The sequence below is a fragment of the Salvelinus namaycush genome, chromosome 31 (assembly GCF_016432855.1).
Source record: "Salvelinus namaycush isolate Seneca chromosome 31, SaNama_1.0, whole genome shotgun sequence".
In the NCBI taxonomy this organism is placed as follows: Eukaryota; Metazoa; Chordata; class Actinopteri; order Salmoniformes; family Salmonidae; genus Salvelinus; species Salvelinus namaycush.
This window is the reverse complement of record NC_052337.1, coordinates 28807537-28830651: the sequence shown is the minus strand read 5'-3', so window position 1 is coordinate 28830651 and position 23115 is coordinate 28807537. Positions and strand designations below refer to the sequence as shown.

General features: G+C 41.7%; 1 protein-coding gene across 1 annotated transcript; it reads right to left on the bottom strand.

The window, feature by feature from the left end:
- Positions 1-1102: 1102 nt before the first annotated feature.
- Positions 1103-2451, bottom strand: LOC120026137 (vasotocin-neurophysin VT 1). The gene is made up of 3 exons (XM_038970956.1): positions 2332-2451; positions 1634-1835; positions 1103-1349 (listed from the first exon to the last, which is right to left on the bottom strand). Exons 1-3 carry the CDS (start codon positions 2449-2451, stop codon positions 1207-1209), a joined length of 465 nt encoding a protein of 154 aa, XP_038826884.1. The 3' UTR covers positions 1103-1206.
- Between the last annotated feature and the right edge of the window lie 20664 nt (positions 2452-23115).

The following is a 23115-nucleotide window of genomic DNA, read 5'->3' as shown; positions in this document are numbered from 1 at the left end:
GGCACCTACTAGTACTAATACCCCGTTCAAAGGCATCTTTTGTCTTGCCCATTCACCCTCTGAATGTCACAAATACACAATGTCTCAATTGTCTCAAGGCTTAAAAATACTTTAACATCTCTTGCCCTTCATCTACACTGATTTGAAGTGGATTTAACAAGTGACATCATAAAGGGATCATAGCTTTCCCCTGGATTCACCTGGTCAGTCTGTCATGGTATCATGGAAAGATCAGATGTTCCTAATGTTTTTTATACTCTTTGTATAACCTTGAACCGCTGTAGCTAAGTTGTGCCTGGTGAGACCTTACTAGAGTTCATGTCTTTCTCTTTCATTCTGTCAACGACCCAAATGTTTCTGTGTTTTCATTTCAACTGATCTGTGATCGTTTGTAATTTATTTTGTATAATTTTTCTAATAAACAAAATACTTTATCCAGATTTTGGAAATGAAATGTTCAAGTGGGTATTTTTTGTTGTTGTATCTGTTCATGTTATCCCTGGTAATGCAGGGGGTTAAATATTACACAATTGACTTACAAGTCTGTGTTCATCTGACACATTTTTATGGTTGTATTATCAAAGTAAGGTAAAGATATAAAGACCTTATCAATAACCTGTCAGCTTTTTTATACATCCCCATTACAGTATTACCTGAAAAGGATACTTCACCCTAAAATCAGATTATATGGTGCCAAATCTTTCCTACCTAATGTGTATTCCAGACTGTTGAATTTAAAAAGTTGTCCATAGGAGTGCAAATCTATTCATGAATTCACTGGAATTTAGACTGAATTATTGGCACCAACCCTGACGAGAACCCTTTGATTTTGTGGTGAATAATCCCAATAAAGGTGCTGTTCGCTTATTACTGTACCTCTCAGTAAGTCATAGGAAAAACACATTTCAATAGTGCAAGAAAATATTTATTTGCTACATATTTACATTCCTTCCACCCCTAGTGGATTGTACAATGCATATTTGAGTTGAAGCCTTAGAAATTAAAACTTACTGAAGGCTACTGTACGCACAGTAAATTTTAATGTACTAGAGCTGATTGCTTTTCTTATGTAGCAAGCCCACTCTTCCTTTCCTGTGTCCTGATGTGTGTGTATGCTGTGTAAGTTTTTTGCAGTAGTAGTGCATGTGAAACTGATCTAGGCTCTATTCTGGGTGTGTGTTCAGGTGAGGGATGGCCAGTGGTTTGTTACTGAGGTCTCTCCCTTCTGGTGGCATGCAGCATCCACTGCAGCAGATCTCCTGCCAAACCTTCCACTAAGGAACTGTTCTGCTCACTGGGTGGCTGACGTGTACTGTCCTCTAGGCAGTCTGAGTCCAGTAGACAACTCTCTGTAGAAATAAGATAGAACATTCATATAGTAGACCAAACATCAATATGGATTTTTTTTTGCATTACTATGAACTGAAGTGTCACCTCACCAACCAGTAGATGATGCAAAAGTTAAATATAGGCAAAAATATTTTCTGGGTTTAAGTATTTACACAATAAGTCACCTCTTACTAGTAAAATCACTTATATCACATCGGTTTAAAGCGCACCTCTCCATTTACTGTCTTTATCAAGTCCAGCAGACAGACAGGCTAGGGCTAACAAAGAAAGAGGACTGTCTTACCCGCATCACAGCACACCCCAGGTGCAGCACAGTGTCCCTCAGACCCACACACTCTTCCTCTGGCCTGGCAGGGGGAGTGCAGGTAGTTCTCCTCAGCACAATTAGCTGCCTCTGGGGAGCCCACGTAGCAGCCCATCCCTTCCCCACAGCAGATACTGGGGCCAAAGCAGAGGCCCCGGTTTCCGGGGCCACATGACATGCACTGAAAATGAAAGGATCTTTTGTAAATAGCTGTGTGTAGAAGCGTTATTACACAAGACTAAAGCGCAGGTAAGTTACAACACCGCTGATTGGCCTACTGTGTTTCAGTGGCTTAAATTAATAGTTACTTTCATTTAAGATTCAATACTGCAGGCATTATCAAGGAGTCACATAAAGGACGATGTCGCCCAAAAAATATCCGTAGGCTACATTTTGTCTCTGGCAGAGCTCATTTGTAGGCTATTCACATTAAGCTGATTTGATGCTTATCTGTAAGAACTGTTTTATTTTCATTAACCACGGAACAGAATGAATAGGCTACTTAATTTCAAACCAATGGATTCTTTGCACCAATAGGCCTAAATTTTATTAATACACCAAAGCACTCACGTCCTTCCGAACAACCCAATTAAAACCAATCAACTGTTAAAATTATTGCGAACAAAACTAAGAAACTTTCCTTAGAAAACATTATTTTCCATCGAAAAATAACTTACCGGTCTTTGCAGATCAGGAAAAGAGCGCTTCCCGCCTCGCGGACAGTTCTGGATGTAGCATGCAGAAGAGAGCGCGAGGAGCCCCAGGACGCACAGAAGTGGAATAGTAGAATCTGGCATCTTGTTCAGTCTAAAGTGCTTCGTCCAATTTGTACTGTAGGCTACGGCTACAACTGAACTCCTTCAAATGGCTCGTTTGTTTTTGAACGACTAAGAACTTTCCGTTATTTATTGGGATCGTCCAAGTTGGTACAACGCTGATAAAGCTTAAGCTTCGCGCCTACGTCATCACATAATTTGCCTCTCCCCACCGTGACCATCGCCAACGTCCGATCTGATTCAACTGTCAAAATTAGGCTAATCCCTCTCCCATTTGATTAAAGAAAGACTCATTAGAGTGGACCAATAACACTGGCAAATTAGATGAATGAGACTGACACTGTCTGTTTATATACAGTGGCAAGAAAAAGTATGTGAACCCTTTGGAAATACCTGGATTTCTGCATAAATTGATTTAAAACATTTATCTGATCTTCATCTAGGTCACAACAATAGACAAACACAATCTGCTTAAACTAATAACACACAAACAATTATACGTTTTCATGTATTTATTGAACACACAGTGTAAACATTCACAGTGCAGGGTGGAAAAAGTATGTGAACCCTTGGATTTAATAACTGGTTGACCCTCCTTTGGAAGCAATAACCTCAACCAAACTTTTTCTGTAGTTGCGGATCAGACCTGCATAACGATCAGGAGGAATTTTGGATCATTCCTCTTTACAAAACTGTTTCAGTTCAGCAATATTCTTGGGATGTCTGGTGTGAACTGCTCTCTTGAAATCATGCCACAGCATCTCAAATCGGTTTGAGGTCAGGACTCTGACTGGGCCATTCCAGAAGGTGTATTTTCTCCTGTTGAAGCCATTCTGTTGTTGATTTACTTCTGTGTTTTGGGTCTTTGTCCTGTTGCATCACCCAACCTCTGTTGAGCTTCAATTGGCGGATAGATAGCCTAACATTCTCCTGCAAAATGTTTTGATAAACTTGGGAATTCATTTTTCCGTCGATGATAGCAAGCTGTCCAGGCCCTGAGCCAGCAAAGCAGCCCCAAACCATGATGCTCCTTCCACCATACTTTACAGTTGGGATGAGGTTTTGATGTTGGTGTGCTGTGCTGTGCCTTTTTTCTCCACACAGAGTTTTGTGTTCCTTCCAAACAACTCAACTGTAGTTTCATCTGTCCACAGAATACCTTGCCAGTAGCACTATGGAACATCCAGGTGCACTTTTGCAAACTTCAGACGTGTAGCAATGTTTTTTTTGGACAGCAGTGGCTTCTTCCGTGGTGTCCTCCCATGAACACCATTCTTGTTTAGTGTTTTACGTATTGTAGACTCACCAACAGAGATGTTAGCATGTTCCAGATAAGTCTTTAGCTGACACTAGGATTACTCTTAACCTCATTGAGCATTCTGCGCTGTGCTCTTGCAGTCATCTTTGCAGTACGGCCACTCCTAGGGATAGTAGCAACAGTGCTGAACTTTCTACATTTATAGACAATTTGTCTTACTGTGGACTGATGAACATCAAGGCCTTTAGAGATACTTTTGTAACCCTTTCCAGCTTTATGCAAGCAAACAATTCTTAATCTTAGGTCTTCTGAGATCTCTTTTGTTCGAGGCATGGTTCACATCTAGCAATGCTTCTTGTGAATAGCAAACTCAAATTTTGTGAGTGTTTTTTATAGGGCAAGGCAGCTCTAACCAACATCTCCAATCTCGTCTCATTGATTGGACTCCAGATTAGCTGACTCCTGACTCCAATTAGCTTTTGGAGAAGTCATTAGCCTAGGGGTTCACATACTTTTTCCAACCTATACTGTGAATGTTTAAATTATGTATTCAATATAGACAAGAAAAATACAATACAGTTTAAGCATGCTATGTTTGTCTATTGTTGTGACTTAGATGAAGATCAGATCAAAAGTGATGACCAATTTATGCAGAAATCCAAGTAATTCCAAAGGGTTCACATACTTTTTCTTGCCACTGTACTTCAAGGAGTTGTCTGGAGAACGCTCTTGACAAGCCTATCCACTGTCAGGTTTTTGCCTAGGCCTATATGAAATGTGACACCATAGACATTCCAAGCATATGCATTACAGAGAAATATAACCATTTCATTACATATAATGCCAATGACTTCAATAATTGTCTCTAAAAACACATCCTAAACCTGTATTTCCATAACATAGGCCGAAAGATAATTTGTAAGTGTTCTCAACTAATTTTAGGTCATGCAAGTGGTCTCCCCTTAATTAACTGTTTGCATCCCAATCAGACAAGAGACTGAGAAGAGGGATGGCAATGTTAAAAAAGAAAGAAGGAACAGAAATAGTGAGTAATAGAGAAATGTTTGACTAAATGTGAAACAAAATGTGTGACATTGATCCAGAGTGATGTGCTTGTGACAGGTTATTAGACAGACAGGCAGACACAGAGAGAGAGAAAGAGAGAGCAAAGAGAGAGCAAGCATTGTAAGACCCAGAGTGATGAGCTGCATCAGAAATCTTCTGTTTATGGCACATCAAGCAGGACCTCTGAACATGAGCTAAAGAAGCTGTCAGTCCTTTACAGCGATGCCACGGCTAATTGCTCTGAATATTTATGACTGTTACACTAAACCAGCTGTTCGTATGCAAGGCAGAAAACAAAATGGAGCAACAGTGAGAAGTCATGGGGAGCCTTTAAATGAATGGAGCAAAAATAACAATATCTACCCTCCACCCCCATGGCTGTATGGAAATTATGTGATGTCACAACCACAGCCAGTGCAACTAGTTGGGAGAGGAAACAGGATTCCCAATGATATTGTTACATTAGCCTACAATGGTGCAGCTTGGTAAACACATTTCTTAGACTGACCAATTATTCCATACATAGTCTACTGTAGAGCTATGGCAGTGGTGGGGGAACTGGGAAAGAGACCAAAATTCTGAATGGAACAATCGTTCACAGAGCTATGGCAGTGGTGGGGGAACTGGGAAAGAGACCAAAATTCTGAATGGAACAATCGTTCACAGAGCTATGGCAGTGGTGGGGGAACTGGGAAAGAGACCAAAATTCTGAATGGAACAATCGTTCACAGAGCTATGGCAGTGGTGGGGGAACTGGGAAAGAGACCAAAATTCTGAATGGAACAATCGTTCAGGGTTCCATCCAATTGGCAACAGATTTCCATGCAAATATTCTAAAATATGCATAAAGAAAAATATGCAAGTTTTCTCACCAGTGGTGTTTCCACCAAACAGACTTGCTGCGTGATGACATTTGCTTAAAAGGTTTCATGTACCGAATACATATCTAAAGTTCAATGTGTTTCGCATAGTTCATTTTACCTCTCACAAAAAGATCCCACCATGTCGAACAAACAAATTATCTGTAGGCATTTATAAAATTGTACCGAAACTTCTTGTTTCCATCACAATCGTAGTGACTTTTTTTATACTGTATGACTTTACTCGCATAAAAACTGTGCATAAAAACATGGTTTATGATAATAAATACCTTGAAATAAACCTTGAAACCAATATCAGTTGGACATGAAATGGACAGATGGAGCAGGGAGAAAATAAGCTACAGCTTGTGTGTGGTTTTGAACACGACCATATTTATGCAGTGACATTTGACACGTTTTTATTTAGGAATAAATCAAGCCATTGGAAATTCAAATGGGCCTTTCTAAATGAGTGTTAATTCTCAGTGTCCTAACAGGTGGCTTGTTGCGTATCGTACTGGCGTTGGAATAGTAAATTCTCAATAAGGGTCTCGTCAGAATTTGTCAGAGGAAAAGTGACAAACAAATCCAATGCAGAGATGCGCCAGGGGACATCGTGTGTATGTCTATAGCTCCGTTTATACCTGTGTTTAACATGCGTCCTACATCCTGATATGGTCTGTTTACACTTATAATATCACAATGCGTCTTTTAAACATCTACACCTGTCTAAAAATGTGGGCACAATCATAATGTGGATGAGATCAAATCAAAATCTAATCTAATTTTATCGTATCGTACTCATATGTTGTAGATGCAGCAAAATGCTTATATTTCTTGCTACAATAGTGCAGTAATACTGAACAATACACACAAATCCCCCAAAATAAAAATCAAGAAATTTCAGAACGAGCAATGTCAGAGTCCGGAATATAAATATAATTAGAAACTGGGTGGTTCGAGCCCTGAATACTGATTGGCTGACAGCCATGGTATATCAGACCATATACCACCGGTACGACAAAATATGTATTTTTACTGATTAAATTACATTGGTAACCAGTTTAGCTCTATGGGTTAGGATTAGGGTTACGGTTAGGATTTAGGTTAAAGGGTTAAGGTTAGAGTTAGCTAAAATGGTTAGCTAAAAGGGTTAAGGTTAAGGTTAGGGGAATGGTTAGCTAATATGCTATGTAGGTGCAAAGTAGCAAAAAAGTAGTAAGTAGTTGCTAATTACCTAAAATGCTAGTTGTCCGTGATGAGATTCAAACACGCAACCTTTGGGTTACTAGACTTTTGAGTTATAATACCCTCCTTTCGTTTTTGCCTTAAGTAACTAACCTAAACTCAGCAAAAAAATTAAAGTCCCTTTTTCAGGACCCTGTCTTTCAAAGATAATTCGTAAAAATACAAATAACTTCACAGATCTTCATTGTAAAGGGTTTAAACACTGTTTCCCATGCTTGTTCAATGAACCATAAACAATTAATGAACATGCACCTGTGGAACGGTCGTTAAGACACTAACAGCTTACAGATGCTAGGCAATTAACTTCACAATAAAGAGGCCTTTCTACTGACTCTGAAAAACACCAAAAGAAAGATGCCCAGGGTCCCTGCTCATCTGCGTGAACGTGCCTTAGGCATGCTGCAAGGAGGCATGAGGACTGCAGATGTGGCCAGGGCAATAAATTGCAATGTCCGTACTGTGAGACGCCTAAGACAGCGCTACAGGGAGACAAGATGGACAGCTGATCGTCCTTGCAGTTTCAGACCACGTGAAACAACACCTGCACAGGATTGGTACATCAGAACATCACACCTGCGGGACAGGTACAGGATGGCAACAACTGCCCGAGTTACACCAGGAACGCACAATCCCTCCATCAGTGCTCAGACTGCCCGCAATGGGCTGAGAGAGGCTGGACTGAGGGCTTGTAGGCCTGTTGTAAGGCAGGTCCTCACCAGACATCACCGGCAACAACGTCGCCTATGGGCACAAACCCACTGTCGCTGAACCAGACAGGACTGGCAAAAAGTGCTCTTCACTGATGAGTCGAGGTTTTGTCTCACCAGGGGTGATGGTCGGATTCTCGTTTATCATCGAAGGAATGAGCGTTACACCGAGGCCTGTACTCTGGAGAGGGATCGATTTGGAGGTGGAGGGTCCATCATGGTCTGGGGCGGTGTGTCACAGCATCATCAGACTGAGCTTGTTGTCATTGCAGGCAATCTCAACACTGTACGTTACAGGGAAGACATCCTCCCCCCTCATGTGGTACCCTTCCTGCAGGCTCATCCTGACATGACCTTCCAGCATGACAATGCCACCAGCCATACTGCTCATTCTGTGCATGATTTCCTGCAAGACATGAATGTCAGTGTTCTGTTATGGCCAGCGAAGAGCCATTCCATTGAGCACGTCTGGGACCTGTTGGATCGGAGGGTGAGAACTTGGGCCATTCCCCCCAGAAATGTCTGGGAACTTGCAAGTGCCTTGGTGGAAGAGTGGGGTAACATCTCACAGAAAGAACTATTATCTAACCATATCAAACGTAACATACCTGTATGATACTAATTTGAGTGTCCTGGGTTTACATTTACTATGTTACGTCTAGTCTATGCAACCAGTCTGGATCAGGACAAAGGACGCATGTTAGAACCAGGTATAAACAGGGCTACTGAGCGTGCTTTTGTTAATGTGCCTGTGTGTGTGTGTATGAGAGAGAGAGAGTGGGAGACACTGATTGTACAGCACTTATGCACATCTGACAGAAACCTTGGTGACATCACAAGCTTTGATGCTAATTCATGCTACAGCCTATCATGCTGACACGTTACATTTTCCCCTTGTTTTAATAACTGAAATATAATTTTTTAAATGCCCTTATTCTTTCAATAGTTCTTCAAGAAAGTATTTATGTATGAGTAAAATGTATTGATATACCTTATAAAATAAATTAAAATAACAATTACATAAAGTTGTATTTTCTTCAAAACATTAAATCAACCTATTTTTCCTGCCCTTTATTATGGTTTTCACAATCGGTTGTCTATCATGAGGCCCTGTGATTGAAATGATTCACTCTATATGAAAATGAGATTTAGTTACACAATATTTGTTTATGAACTTTGCAAACAAACACTTCTATAACTCCCTCCACACCCTTTAGTGACTGACTGTTTGTCATAATGGCACACTTAATTTTTATTTGACAGTCCACTTAGCAGGACCAGTGACATCTGGCGCACATCCTCTACTTCGAGAAGTATTTAGTATTTTATTAGGATCCCCATTAGCTGTTGCCAAGGCAGCACCTACTGTTCCTGTGGCCCAAACAGAAATAAAACATGACATCATACAAAACATTTCTCCATTATTACATTACCATTTTACAATACATTACTAAGAATAATGTGTGGGTGGGTGTAAAGTGTGTGTGTTAGAGTGAGTGTATGTGTGTGTTTCTTCACAGTCCGCATTGTGCTGTGAGGTGACGTTTTATCTGTTTATTAAATCAGATTTCATTGCTAGCTTGAGTTACCTGAGGTGGGAGAGAGTTCAATGAATGGCTCTATATAGTACTGTGCATTTCTTAGCCTCTGTTCTGGACAGAGACTTCTGCAGCATGTCTTGTGGGGTATGCACACTGGCGTAGCACACCCCCGCAAGGCTACGCCACTGGGTATGTATGGGTGTCTGAGCTGTGTGTTAACTGATTGAAAATTAGCCTTGTGGTAACATTGCTACATTTTACATTGGCTACAGAACCATGCTAGCTCCGTTCTTCATAGTTTGTCACAACGCGGACTGTGAAGAACGGGACCGCCAAATGCTGAAGTGCATAGTGCGTAAAAACCGTCTGTCTTCGGTTGCAACACTCACTACCGAGTTCCAAAGTGCCTGTGGAAGCAACTTCAGCACAAGAACTGTTTGTCGGGATCACCATGCGCAATGCCAAGCATCAGCTGGAGTGGTGTAAAGCTCGCCACCAATGGACTCTGGAGCAGTGGAAACAAGTTCTCTGGAGTGATGAACCACACTTCACCATCTGGCAGTCCGACGGACTAATCTGGGTTTGGCGGATGCCAGGAGAACGCTTCCTGCCCCAATGCATAGTGCCAACTGTAAAGTTTGGTGGAGGAGGAATAATGGTCATGGCTGTTTTTCATGGTTTGGGCTAGGCCCCTTAGTTCCAGTGAAGGGAAATCTTAACACTACGGCATACAATACCATTCTAGACGATTCTGAGCTTCCAACTTTGTGGCAACAGTTTGGGGAAGGCCCTTTCCTGTTTCAGCATGACAATGCCCCCGTGCACAAAGCGAGGTCTATACAGAAATGGTTTGTCGAGATCGGTGTGGAAGATCTTGACTGGCCTGCACAGAGCCCTGATCTCAACCCCATCGAACACCTTTGGGATGAATTGGAACGCAGACTGCGAGCCAGACCTTATTGCCCAGCATCAGTACCCGACCTCGCTAATGCTCTTGTGGCTGAATGGAAGCAAGTCCCCGCAGCAATGTTCAAATATCTAGTGGAAAACCTTCCCAGAAGAGTGGAGGCTGTTATAGCAGCAAAGAGGAGACCAGCTCCATATTGATACCCATGATTTTGGAATGAGATGTTCGACAAGCAGGTGTCCACATACTTTTGGTCATGTAGTGTATGTGTTGTGATAATTGTTTGCTCTATAACCTGTTGGCTCATATGCCCTGTGACCGTGATATATGCCTAAGGCCGAGACAATAAGAAGACACAGTGGCAGAATAAATTCAACAACAAAACCCTGAGAGCAACCTCTGTTCGGTGAAGTCAACAAAGTTAATGGTTTCCGACATTTTCCGACTACTAAACAATTATTGATTTCGAACCACGGAGAGTTGCAACATTTCTTCATCATCATAGGAGTATGCTTAGTCTAATACAGTGACAACTAAAAGATACCAAAAACAATTTAGTCCAATCAACGTAAGCTAAATATGATGTGGCTGTCCATGGTTCTGATTTGTGTGTGTGTGTGTTCGTGCAAGTAGAAAAACATGTTGACTCACCCTACTCATCCTCCTCTTTCATGTTGACGAAACGGTCTTTGACACTGTCATACAGTACACGCTTTAATGTTTTGTTGTCCTAGGCTACTTCCTTTCATGGGCAACGTTAGCTAGTTAACATTAGCCTTCTACATCTAGCTACATATTGAACTTCCATCCTCTCAGTTCAGGGGCACAATGTATTTTATGGTTGGATCAGAATAGCCGTTACAATTATTGGCCAGTACGGAGAATTAAGTTGGAGAATTAAGTCCAAATCTGTATCTCCATCAATGACTAATTTACGAAAGGGTCAATTTTAGCTAGCCACCGGAGGACAACAACACAACGAGATGCAACAACTCAAGTTGTTTCTGTCGATTATGTATATCTCCTGTGTTAGGAGTGAAGCCAAATCCAAACTGGCTTCCCTTGACACTTTTTTTTTGCTGCGCCAGGACCATTCACAGTTGAGCTCACTCAGTTTAGCTCAATGCTGATTGGCTATTATTTTATACTTTTTATCAAGAGAGGCCAAATGCTCGTTGGCTTCCCTTGCATTCAATGCTACGGGCGTCAACTCTGTCGTACTCTTTATGACCAGACCGCATCAGATAGATGGCTTACACATACAGAGACAGAGGGGTGATGTTGCGCTCGCTTGGATGCTTTCTCCGGTGAGATACATTCAGCCTCTTGCGAATTGAAGGAACATTTTGACAACACAGAGAGACGAAAGATAAATAATTGTATGTTTTTTTCTTGGTCCATTTTTTTGGGGAAGCCTGGCTTCCCTTGGCATCCATGAATACATGACACTGTATATACAGTATGGAATTAAAAGTCTCATTAAAGTTTGGCTACATTTTCAGGCCCTCCCTTATGTCAGCATCGGTCTGGACATGACAGGCTGTAGCCAATACGGCAAATTATTTATGTAGATTTACATACACTTATGTTTTTGTTGAATAGCTAGTGTTTTTTGGTTTTCAAATATATTTTATTGGCTATTTCGGTGAATGGACTTGGTGCCCTAGCACAGTGGTTCCCAAACTGTGGGGCGTGCCCCGATGGGTTGGCAGAGGGGGCACCCCCTCCCCCCAAAAAAAGGTTTTAAAGGAACTCAGTCCGGCTTTAAACTTACTCTGGAAAGTTATAATAGTAGGATCATCCTACTAAGATGCAATTTCGAAATTGGGTAGTGCATGATGGAATGATGGCGCTGGAGCCGTCTTATCGGCTCTTAACCAACCATGCTATTTTGTTTGTTTTTTCGCGTTGTTCGTAACGTGCTACCGTCTCTTATGACCGAAAAGAGCTTCTGGACATCAGAACTGCGATTACTCACATTAGACAAAGAGTTTTTCTTCAATGAGTCGGACGGGAGGGATATACAACAGACACCTGACCAGGCCCAGATCCCCGTAATTCGCTGGAGAAGGAAACAGAGATTTCACAAAAAAAGTTCAGGGTGCCTTGTAAGGTTTAGGCCGACGAGTGGCTAATCTGCCTTTGCCTTCCGTCCTGCTAGCTAACGTTCAATCGCTGGAAAATAAATGGGATGAACTGAAAGCACGTATATCCTACCAACAGGACATTACAAAACTGTAATATCTTATGTTTCACCGAGTCGTGGCTGAACGACGACATTAAGAACATACAGCTGGCAGGCTATACACTCTATTGGCAGATAGAACAGCAGCCTCTGGTAAGACACGGGGCAAGGGTCTATGCATACGTAAACAACAGCTGGTGCACGATATCTAAGGAAGTCTCAAGGTTTTGCTCGCCTGAGGTAGAGTATCTCATGATAAGCTGTAGACCACAATATCTACCTAGAGAGTTTTCATCTATATTTTTTGTAGCTGTCTACATACCACCACAGACCAATGCTGGCACTAAAATCGCACTCAATGAGCTGTATACCGCCCTAAGCAAACAGGAAAATGCTCATCCAGAGGCGGCACTCCTAGTGGCCGCGGACTTTAATGCAGGGGAACTTAAATCAGTTTTACCTCATTTCTATCAGCATGTTAAATGTGCAACCAGAGGGAAAACATTTCTAGACCACCTTTACTCCACACACAGAGACGCGTACAAAGCTCTCCCTCGCCCTCCATTTGGCAAAGCTGATCATAATTCTATCCTCCTGATTCCTGCTTACAATCAAAAATGAAAGCAGGAAGCACCAGTGACTCGGTCTATAAAAAGTGGTCAGATGAAGCAGATGCTAAACTACTGGACTGTTTTGCTAGCACAGAGTGGAATATGTTCCGGGATTCTTCCGATGGCATTTAGGCGTACACCACATCAGTCACTGGCTTTATCAATAAGTGCACTGAGGATGTCGTCCCCACAGTGACTGTACATACATACCCCAACCAGAAGCCATGGATTACAGGCAACATTCAACTGAGCTAACGGGTAGAGCTGCCGCTTTCAAGGAGCGGGACTCTAACCCGGAAGCTTATAAGAAATCCCGCTATGCCCTCCGACAAACCATCAAACTGGCAAAGCATCAATACAGGACTAAGATCGAATCGTACTACATAGGCTCCGATGCTCGTCGGATGCGGATTTGAGTGTCCTGGATTTACATTTACTATGTTATGTCTAGTCTATGCAACCAGTCTGGATCAGGACAAAGGACGCATGTTAGAACCAGGTATAAACAGAGCTACTGAGCGTGCTTTTGTTAATGTGCCTGTGTGTGTGTATGAGAGATTATTATGCACATCTGACAGAAACCTTGGTGACATCACAAGCTTTGATGCTAATTCATGCTACAGCCTATCATGCTGACACGTTACATTTTCCCCTTGTTTTAATAACTGAAATATAATTTTTTAAATGCCCTTATTCTTTCAATAGTTCTTCAAGAAAGTATTTATGTATGAGTAAAATGTATTGATATACCTTATAAAATAAATTAAAATAACAATTACATAAAGTTGTATTTTCTTCAAAACATTAAATCAACCTATTTTTCCTGCCCTTTATTATGGTTTTCACAATCGGTTGTCTATCATGAGGCCCTGTGATTGAAATGATTCACTCTATATGAAAATGAGATTTAGTTACACAATATTTGTTTATGAACTTTGCAAACAAACACTTCTATAACTCCCTCCACATCCTTTAGTGACTGACTGTTTGTCATAATGGCACACTTAATTTTTATTTGACAGTCCACTTAGCAGGACCAGTGACATCTGGCGCACATCCTCTACTTCGAGAAGTATTTAGTATTTTATTAGGATCCCCATTAGCTGTTGCCAAGGCAGCACCTACTGTTCCTGTGGCCCAAACAGAAATAAAACATGACATCATACAAAACATTTCTCCATTATTACATTACCATTTTACAATACATTACTAAGAATAATGTGTGGGTGGGTGTAAAGTGTGTGTGTTAGAGTGAGTGTATGTGTGTGTTTCTTCACAGTCCGCATTGTGCTGTGAGGTGACGTTTTATCTGTTTATTAAATCAGATTTCATTGCTATCTTGAGTTACCTGAGGTGGGAGAGAGTTCAATGAATGGCTCTATATAGTACTGTGCATTTCTTAGCCTCTGTTCTGGACAGAGACTTCTGCAGCATGTCTTGTGGGGTATGCACACTGGCGTAGCACACCCCCGCAAGGCTACGCCACTGGGTATGTATGGGTGTCTGAGCTGTGTGTTAACTGATTGAAAATTAGCCTTGTGGTAACATTGCTACATTTTACATTGGCTACAGAACCATGCTAGCTCCGTTCTTCATAGTTTGTCACAACGCGGACTGTGAAGAACGGGACCGCCAAATGCTGAAGTGCATAGTGCGTAAAAACCGTCTGTCTTCGGTTGCAACACTCACTACCGAGTTCCAAAGTGCCTGTGGAAGCAACTTCAGCACAAGAACTGTTTGTCGGGATCACCATGCGCAATGCCAAGCATCAGCTGGAGTGGTGTAAAGCTCGCCGCCAATGGACTCTGGAGCAGTGGAAACAAGTTCTCTGGAGTGATGAACCACACTTCACCATCTGGCAGTCCGACGGACTAATCTGGGTTTGGCGGATGCCAGGAGAACGCTTCCTGCCCCAATGCATAGTGCCAACTGTAAAGTTTGGTGGAGGAGGAATAATGGTCATGGCTGTTGACAAAGCGAGGTCTATACAGAAATGGTTTGTCGAGATCGGTGTGGAAGATCTTGACTGGCCTGCACAGAGCCCTGATCTCAACCCCATCGAACACCTTTGGGATGAATTGGAACGCAGACTGCGAGCCAGACCTTATTGCCCAGCATCAGTACCCGACCTCGCTAATGCTCTTGTGGCTGAATGGAAGCAAGTCCCCGCAGCAATGTTCCAATATCTAGTGGAAAACCTTCCCAGAAGAGTGGAGGCTGTTATAGCAGCAAAGAGGAGACCAGCTCCATATTGATACCCATGATTTTGGAATGAGATGTTCGACAAGCAGGTGTCCACATACTTTTGGTCATGTAGTGTATGTGTTGTGATAATTGTTTGCTCTATAACCTGTTGGCGCATATGCCCTGTGACCGTGATATATGCCTAAGGCCGAGACAATAAGAAGACACAGTGGCAGAATAAATTCAACAACAAAACCCTGAGAGCAACCTCTGTTCGGTGAAGTCAACAAAGTTAATGGTTTCCGACATTTTCCGACTACTAAACAATTATTGATTTCGAACCACGGAGAGTTGCAACATTTCTTCATCATCATAGGAGTATGCTTAGTCTAATACAGTGACAACTAAAAGATACCAAAAACAATTTAGTCCAATCAACGTAAGCTAAATATGATGTGGCTGTCCATGGTTCTGATTTGTGTGTGTGTGTGTTCGTGCAAGTAGAAAAACATGTTGACTCACCCTACTCATCCTCCTCTTTCATGTTGACGAAACGGTCTTTGACACTGTCATACAGTACACGCTTTAATGTTTTGTTGTCCTAGGCTACTTCCTTTCATGGGCAACGTTAGCTAGTTAACATTAGCCTTCTACATCTAGCTACATATTGAACTTCCATCCTCTCAGTTCAGGGGCACAATGTATTTTATGGTTGGATCAGAATAGCCGTTACAATTATTGGCCAGTACGGAGAATTAAGTTGGAGAATTAAGTCCAAATCTGTATCTCCATCAATGACTAATTTACGAAAGGGTCAATTTTAGCTAGCCACCGGAGGACAACAACACAACGAGATGCAACAACTCAAGTTGTTTCTGTCGATTATGTATATCTCCTGTGTTAGGAGTGAAGCCAAATCCAAACTGGCTTCCCTTGACACTTTTTTTTTGCTGCGCCAGGACCATTCACAGTTGAGCTCACTCAGTTTAGCTCAATGCTGATTGGCTATTATTTTATACTTTTTATCAAGAGAGGCCAAATGCTCGTTGGCTTCCCTTGCATTCAATGCTACGGGCGTCAACTCTGTCGTACTCTTTATGACCAGACCGCATCAGATAGATGGCTTACACATACAGAGACAGAGGGGTGATGTTGCGCTCGCTTGGATGCTTTCTCCGGTGAGATACATTCAGCCTCTTGCGAATTGAAGGAACATTTTGACAACACAGAGAGACGAAAGATAAATAATTGTATGTTTTTTTCTTGGTCCATTTTTTGGGGGAAGCCTGGCTTCCCTTGGCATCCATGAATACATGACACTGTATATACAGTATGGAATTAAAAGTCTCATTAAAGTTTGGCTACATTTTCAGGCCCTCCCTTATGTCAGCATCGGTCTGGACATGACAGGCTGTAGCCAATACGGCAAATTATTTATGTAGATTTACATACACTTATGTTTTTGTTGAATAGCTAGTGTTTTTTGGTTTTCAAATATATTTTATTGGCTATTTCGGTGAATGGACTTGGTGCCCTAGCACAGTGGTTCCCAAACTGTGGGGCGTGCCCCGATGGGTTGGCAGAGGGGGCACCCCCTCCCCCCAAAAAAAGGTTTTAAAGGAACTCAGTCCGGCTTTAAACTTACTCTGGAAAGTTATAATAGTAGGATCATCCTACTAAGATGCAATTTCGAAATTGGGTAGTGCATGATGGAATGATGGCGCTGGAGCCGTCTTATCGGCTCTTAACCAACCATGCTATTTTGTTTGTTTTTTCGCGTTGTTCGTAACGTGCTACCGTCTCTTATGACCGAAAAGAGCTTCTGGACATCAGAACTGCGATTACTCACATTAGACAAAGAGTTTTTCTTCAATGAGTCGGACGGGAGGGATATACAACAGACACCTGACCAGGCCCAGATCCCCGTAATTCGCTGGAGAAGGAAACAGAGATTTCACAAAAAAAGTTCAGGGTGCCTTGTAAGGTTTAGGCCGACGAGTGGCTAATCTGCCTTTGCCTTCCGTCCTGCTAGCTAACGTTCAATCGCTGGAAAATAAATGGGATGAACTGAAAGCACGTATATCCTACCAACAGGACATTACAAAACTGTAATATCTTATGTTTCACCGAGTCGTGGCTGAACGACGACATTAAGAACATACAGCTGGCAGGCTATACACTCTATTGGCAGATAGAACAGCAGCCTCTGGTAAGACACGGGGCAAGGGTCTATGCATACGTAAACAACAGCTGGTGCACGATATCTAAGGAAGTCTCAAGGTTTTGCTCGCCTGAGGTAGAGTATCTCATGATAAGCTGTAGACCACAATATCTACCTAGAGAGTTTTCATCTATATTTTTTGTAGCTGTCTACATACCACCACAGACCAATGCTGGCACTAAAATCGCACTCAATGAGCTGTATACCGCCCTAAGCAAACAGGAAAATGCTCATCCAGAGGCGGCACTCCTAGTGGCCGCGGACTTTAATGCAGGGGAACTTAAATCAGTTTTACCTCATTTCTATCAGCATGTTAAATGTGCAACCAGAGGGAAAACATTTCTAGACCACCTTTACTCCACACACAGAGACGCGTACAAAGCTCTCCCTCGCCCTCCATTTGCCAAAGCTGACCATAATTCTATCCTCCTGATTCCTGCTCACAATCAAAAATGAAAGCAGGAAGCACCAGTGACTCGGTCTATAAAAAGCCTTGGTGTATAAAAAAAGACTCGATGTATAAAAAAGTGGTCAGATGAAGCAGATGCTAAACTACTGGACTGTTTTGCTAGCACAGAGTGGAATATGTTCCGGGATTCTTCCGATGGCATTTAGGAGTACACCACATCAGTCACGGGCTTTATCAATAAGTGCACTGAGGATGTCGTCCCCACAGTGACTGTACGTACATACCCCAACCAGAAGCCATGGATTACAGGCAACATTCAACTGAGCTAACGGGTAGAGCTGCCGCTTTCAAGGAGCGGGACTCTAACCCGGAAGCTTATAAGAAATCCCGCTATGCCCTCCGACAAACCATCAAACCGACAAAGCATCAATACAGGACTAAGATCGAATCGTACTACATAGGCTCCGACGCTCTTCGGATGTGGCAGGGCTTGCAAACCATTACAGACTACAAAGGGAAGCACAGCCGAGAGCTGCTCAGTGACACGAGCCTAACAGACGAGCTAAATAACTTATATGCTCGCTTCGAGGCAAGTAACACTGAAACATGCATTAAAGCATCAGCTGTTCCGGACGACTGTGTGGTCACGCTCTCCGCAGCCGATTGACTACAGCTCAGCGTTCAACACCATAGTGCCCTCAATGCTCATCACTAAGCTATGGACCCTGGGACTAAACACCTCCCACTGCTACTGGGTCCTGGACTTCCTGACGGGCCGCCTCCAGGTGGTAAGGGTAGGTAACAACACATCTGCCACACTAATCCTCAACATGGGGGTCCCTCAGGGGTGAGTGCTTAGTCCCCTCCTGTACTTCCTACCACTGTTGTGTCATCAGCAAACTTAATGATGGTGCTGGAGTCATGCCTGGCCGTGTACAACTCCAGCACCATCATTAAGTTTGCTGATGACAACAGTAGGCCTGATCACCGACAACGATGAGACAGCCTATAGGGAGGAGGTCAGAGACCTGACCGTGTGGTGCAAGGACAACAACCTGTCCCTCAACGTGATCAAGACAAAGGAGATGATTGTAGACTACAGGAAAAGGAGGTATTCATTGACTAAAAACACCAGTCTCAACGTTAACAGTGAAGAGGCGACTCCGGGATGCTGGCCTTCTAGGCAGAGTTGCAAAGAAAAAGCCATATCTCAGACTGGCCAATAAAAAGAAAAGTTTAAGATGGCCAAAAGCACACAGACACTGGACAGAGGAACTCTGCCTAGAAGGCCAGCATCCCGGAGTCACCTCTTCACTGTTGACGTTGAGACTGGTGTTTTGCGGGTACTATTCAATGAAGCTGCCAGTTGATAAACTTGGATTAGCTAACACAACGTGCCATTGGAACACAAGAGTGATGGTTGCTGATAATGGGCCTCTGTACGCCTATGTAGATATTCCATAAAAAATCTGCCGTTTCCAGCTACAATAGTCATTTACAACATTAACAATGTCTACACTGTATTTTCTGAACAACCCATCCCGTATCCGGGATAATTGTCATCAGCAACGCTGAATAGCATAGTGCCACAGTCAAATAATATTACTAAAAATATTTATAATCATGCAATCACAAGTGAAATATACAAAAACACAGCTTAGCTTGTTGTTAATCCACCTATGGTGTCAGATTCTGAAAATATATTTTACAGCGAAAGAAATCCAAGCTTTTGTGAGTGTAGTTTTCAATGCTACATCAGCTAACCCCAAATTAGCATAGTCACGAAAGCGTGAAAAACAATAAAATTCATCGCTTACCTTAGATAATCTTCAGACGTTTCCACTCACGAGACTCCCAGTTACACAACAAATCTTTTTTTTCGATAAATATTACTTTTATCACAACAAACGCCATTTGGGTTGTCCGTCATGAAGAAAAAAACGACAGCCTCATTCAGGTCCTGAAAGGAAGACGGAAATTTCCAAACGTATCAGATTAAAAAATATTTATAAAAATATTTATAATCATGCAATCACAAGTGAAATATACCAAAACACAGCTTAACTTGTTGTTAATCCACCTATCGTGTCAGATTTTGAAAATATATTTTACAGTGAAAGAAATCCAAGCTTTTGTGAGTGTAGCTTACTATGCTACATTAGCTTAGCCTTATATTAGCTTGGTTAGCTTGGTCACGAAAGTAAGAAAAGCAATCAAATTAATCGCTTACCTTTGATAATCTTCGGGTGGTTCCACTCACGAGACTCCCAGTTACACAACAAATGTTCTTTTTGTTCGATAAATATTACTTTTATATCCAAATACCTCCGTTCGTTTGGTGCGTTATGCTCCGAAATCCACCGGAAAAAGCGGTCACGAAAACGCATACGGAAATGCCAAATAATATCCATAATGTCCTCAGAAACATGTCAAACGTTTTTTATAATCAATCCTCAGGATGTTTTTCAAATATATATTCGATAATATATCAACCGGGAGTGTTGGTTTTTCATTAGGACCGGGAGAAACAATGGCCGCCTTTCTCTGTTGCGCACAACTCACTCTGAGAGCCCCCACCTATCCACTTACGCAATGTGATCTTTCACGCTCATTTTTCAAAATAAAAGCCTGAAACTTTGTCTAATGACTGTTGACACCTTAGGGAAGCCATAGAAAAAGGAATCTGGTTGATATCCCTTTAAATGCACGTTAGGCATGCATAAGAACAGAGAGGTTTCAAAAAAGAGGCACTTCCTGATTGGATTTTCCTCCGGTCTTCGCCTGCAATATCAGTTCTGTTAAACTCACAGACAATATTAAGACAGTTTTGGAAACTTTAGAGTGTTTTCTATCCTAATCTGACAATTATATGCATATTCTAGTTTCGGGGGCTGAGAAATAGGCAGTTTCAAATGGGTACGTTTTTTAGCCAAAAACGAAAATACTGCCCCCTAGCCTTAAGAAGTTTTAATGCACAAAAAAATTTGCTTTTCTTTCAAAAACAAGGACTAAATGACTTAAACTTTTGAACGGTAGTGTAAGTAAGAGCTACTGAATGTCATTTTTGGTGAGTTTGGACATTTACAAGCGAATGTGAACAAGAAACATTGTGCAAAGTAACCAAATATTGATGCATGCTTGTTTGAAGGAAGAACAGTACTGGCTCTGGAGCAGCATGTGTAGGCTACACCTGTGTCTGTATAGAGTATGTGTAGAGTCTGGAGTTGCTAGGGCAACGGGCCTGCCTGCTGTGCTCTGAGCGGAGAGGAGAAGATGGGCCGAGAACAGAGGAGAAAAAATGCAAGGAAATCAAGATGGTGGCAGCTGTTCAAATAACTCATCCAAAGGGCTTTGACTTCTTAAACATGGCAGAAAGCTAACACAATATGATGCACCGTCACCTTACTAATTCAGCCACTTACGCAGATTAACTAGCAAATTCAATTTAAGGGTTGCATTAATGCAGAATTCAGTGCTTTCACACAGGAAAGAAAGATCAAACGCATAAGAAATATCTTGCAGCATTTTGTAAATGCAGACTAATTTCGTGCTTCAGTTGCACTTCACTCAGATGATAATTCATGAACTTGCATTCTTATCAGCAGACAGCGCTCTGACTGATGTGGAGCTACTTCACTCCAGTTCTTTCCTCGGTGAAGCCAGCCTACTTTTCTCCAGTAAAATGCCAGATTAACTTTAAGCAAAATATTAATGATAAACATTAGAAATATGATGGCCATGCATCGTTTTTGAAAAAAATATCTTGCTTTTTCACTGTAAGCTAATTTACTTGTGTTGCTGCCAGCCAAATAGCGTTGAACTCCTGTTGTCATCTGATATAAATTAAACTCTTTTCTGCCGAATGTGTTGCACTAATGTATTTTCTGTGAAGGAAAACTATAGTTGCACGTCCCTGATCACTCTGTTGAAGCAAAAAAACACTGTTGACTTTCAATATAAAAAGCAACCCCTGTCAATACACAGCTGGACTTAACAGCTCCCGCTTTCTCCCATTGTACTATTTACAAACAAAAACGTGACTGGCTCAACTGTTCTGGGGAACTATGGTAAGGGAAATGAAGAACGCGATCTGATTTTTCTCCTAAGGTATTGCACAAGTTGACTGCAGGTATTTACTTAAAAGGTAGCTACAAATATTGAAATGTATTTCAAAACTTCAAAGACATAGTTTCAAAGGTATTGACAGTATTGAAAAGCCATCTCCTGGCTATTTCCAAATACCATGGTATATGGTATATACGATATACTGCCCAAGCCTAGTAGTTTGTGAGCTAGAATATGAACATCCTGACAGTCTGAGGCAGGATACTCTTTAATCATCCTACTCCAACTATTGGCAGGGATAATGTGGCCTTTCTTATTTGTCAGTATGAATGCAATGTGTGGGTCCTGTCTTGATGACTGTATTAGATTTACACTCATTGTCCTATAGATTTTTGTAGTCAAATTATTACTTGGAATAAACTAAAAGCTAAAACGCTCCTTGCCCCGGTGTTGTGCCGGAAAGCTCCCACCTGACAGAATCCCCCCCCCCTTCTCGTGAACGCGCACACACTCAATTCTTCATTGCTGCGACTTGCTTGCTAGTTGAGATTTCTGATCAGGTTCGGCTGCATTTCATTTTATTTATTATGTCGGTTTGAAAGCGGGGGAGGCACTAGTAATGTCTGCAGTTTTCAGATTGGCTATTTGTTTCATGTGTAATAGTCTATAAATAAATCTCTTTGCAAAAATGCGTCATCTCTCCCATGTCTTATTCGACTAGTAGTTGTTCTGAAATGTTTATTGCTTGCCTACATTTTACTCCCTCCTCTATATTTAAAATAACACACATACAGTTGAAGTCGGAAGTTTACATACACCTTAGCCAAATACATTTAAACTCAGTTTTTCACAATTCCTGAAATTTAATCCTAGTAAAAACTCCCTGTCTTAGGTCAGTTAGGATTAACACTTTATTTTAAGAATGTGAAATGTCAAAATAATAGTAGAGAGAATTATATATTTGAGCTTTTATTTCTTTCATCACATTCCCAGTGGGTCAGAAGTTTACATACACTCAATTAGTATTTGGTAGCATTGCCTTTAAATTGTTTAACTTGGGTCTAACGTTTCGGGTAGCCTTCCACAAGCTTCCCACAATAAGTTTTGTGAATTTTGGCCCATTCCTCCTGACAGAGCTTGTGTAACTGAGTCAGGTTTGTAGACCTCCTTCCTCGCACACGCTTTTTCAGTTCTGCCCACAAATTTTCTATAGGATTGAGGTCAGGGCTTTGTGATGGCCACTCCAATACCTTGACTTTGTTGTCCTTAAGCCATTTTGCCACAACTTTGGAGGTATGCTTGGTGTCATTGTCCATTTGGAAGACCGATTTGCGACAAAGCTTTAACTTCCTGACATATCTTGAGATGTTAATTCAATATATTCACGTAATTTTCCTCCCTCATGATGCAATCTATTTTGTGAA

Coding starts and splice junctions, on each gene's coding strand:
- LOC120026137 (XM_038970956.1), bottom strand. CDS start 2,451: ATGCCAGATTCTACTATTCCACTTCTGTGCGTCCTGGGGCTCCTCGCG. Junction 1,836..2,331: donor TTCCTGATCTGCAAAGACCG/GTAAGTTATTTT, acceptor TTTCATTTTCAG/TGCATGTCATGTGGCCCCGG. Junction 1,350..1,633: donor TGGGGTGTGCTGTGATGCGG/GTAAGACAGTCC, acceptor TTATTTCTACAG/AGAGTTGTCTACTGGACTCA.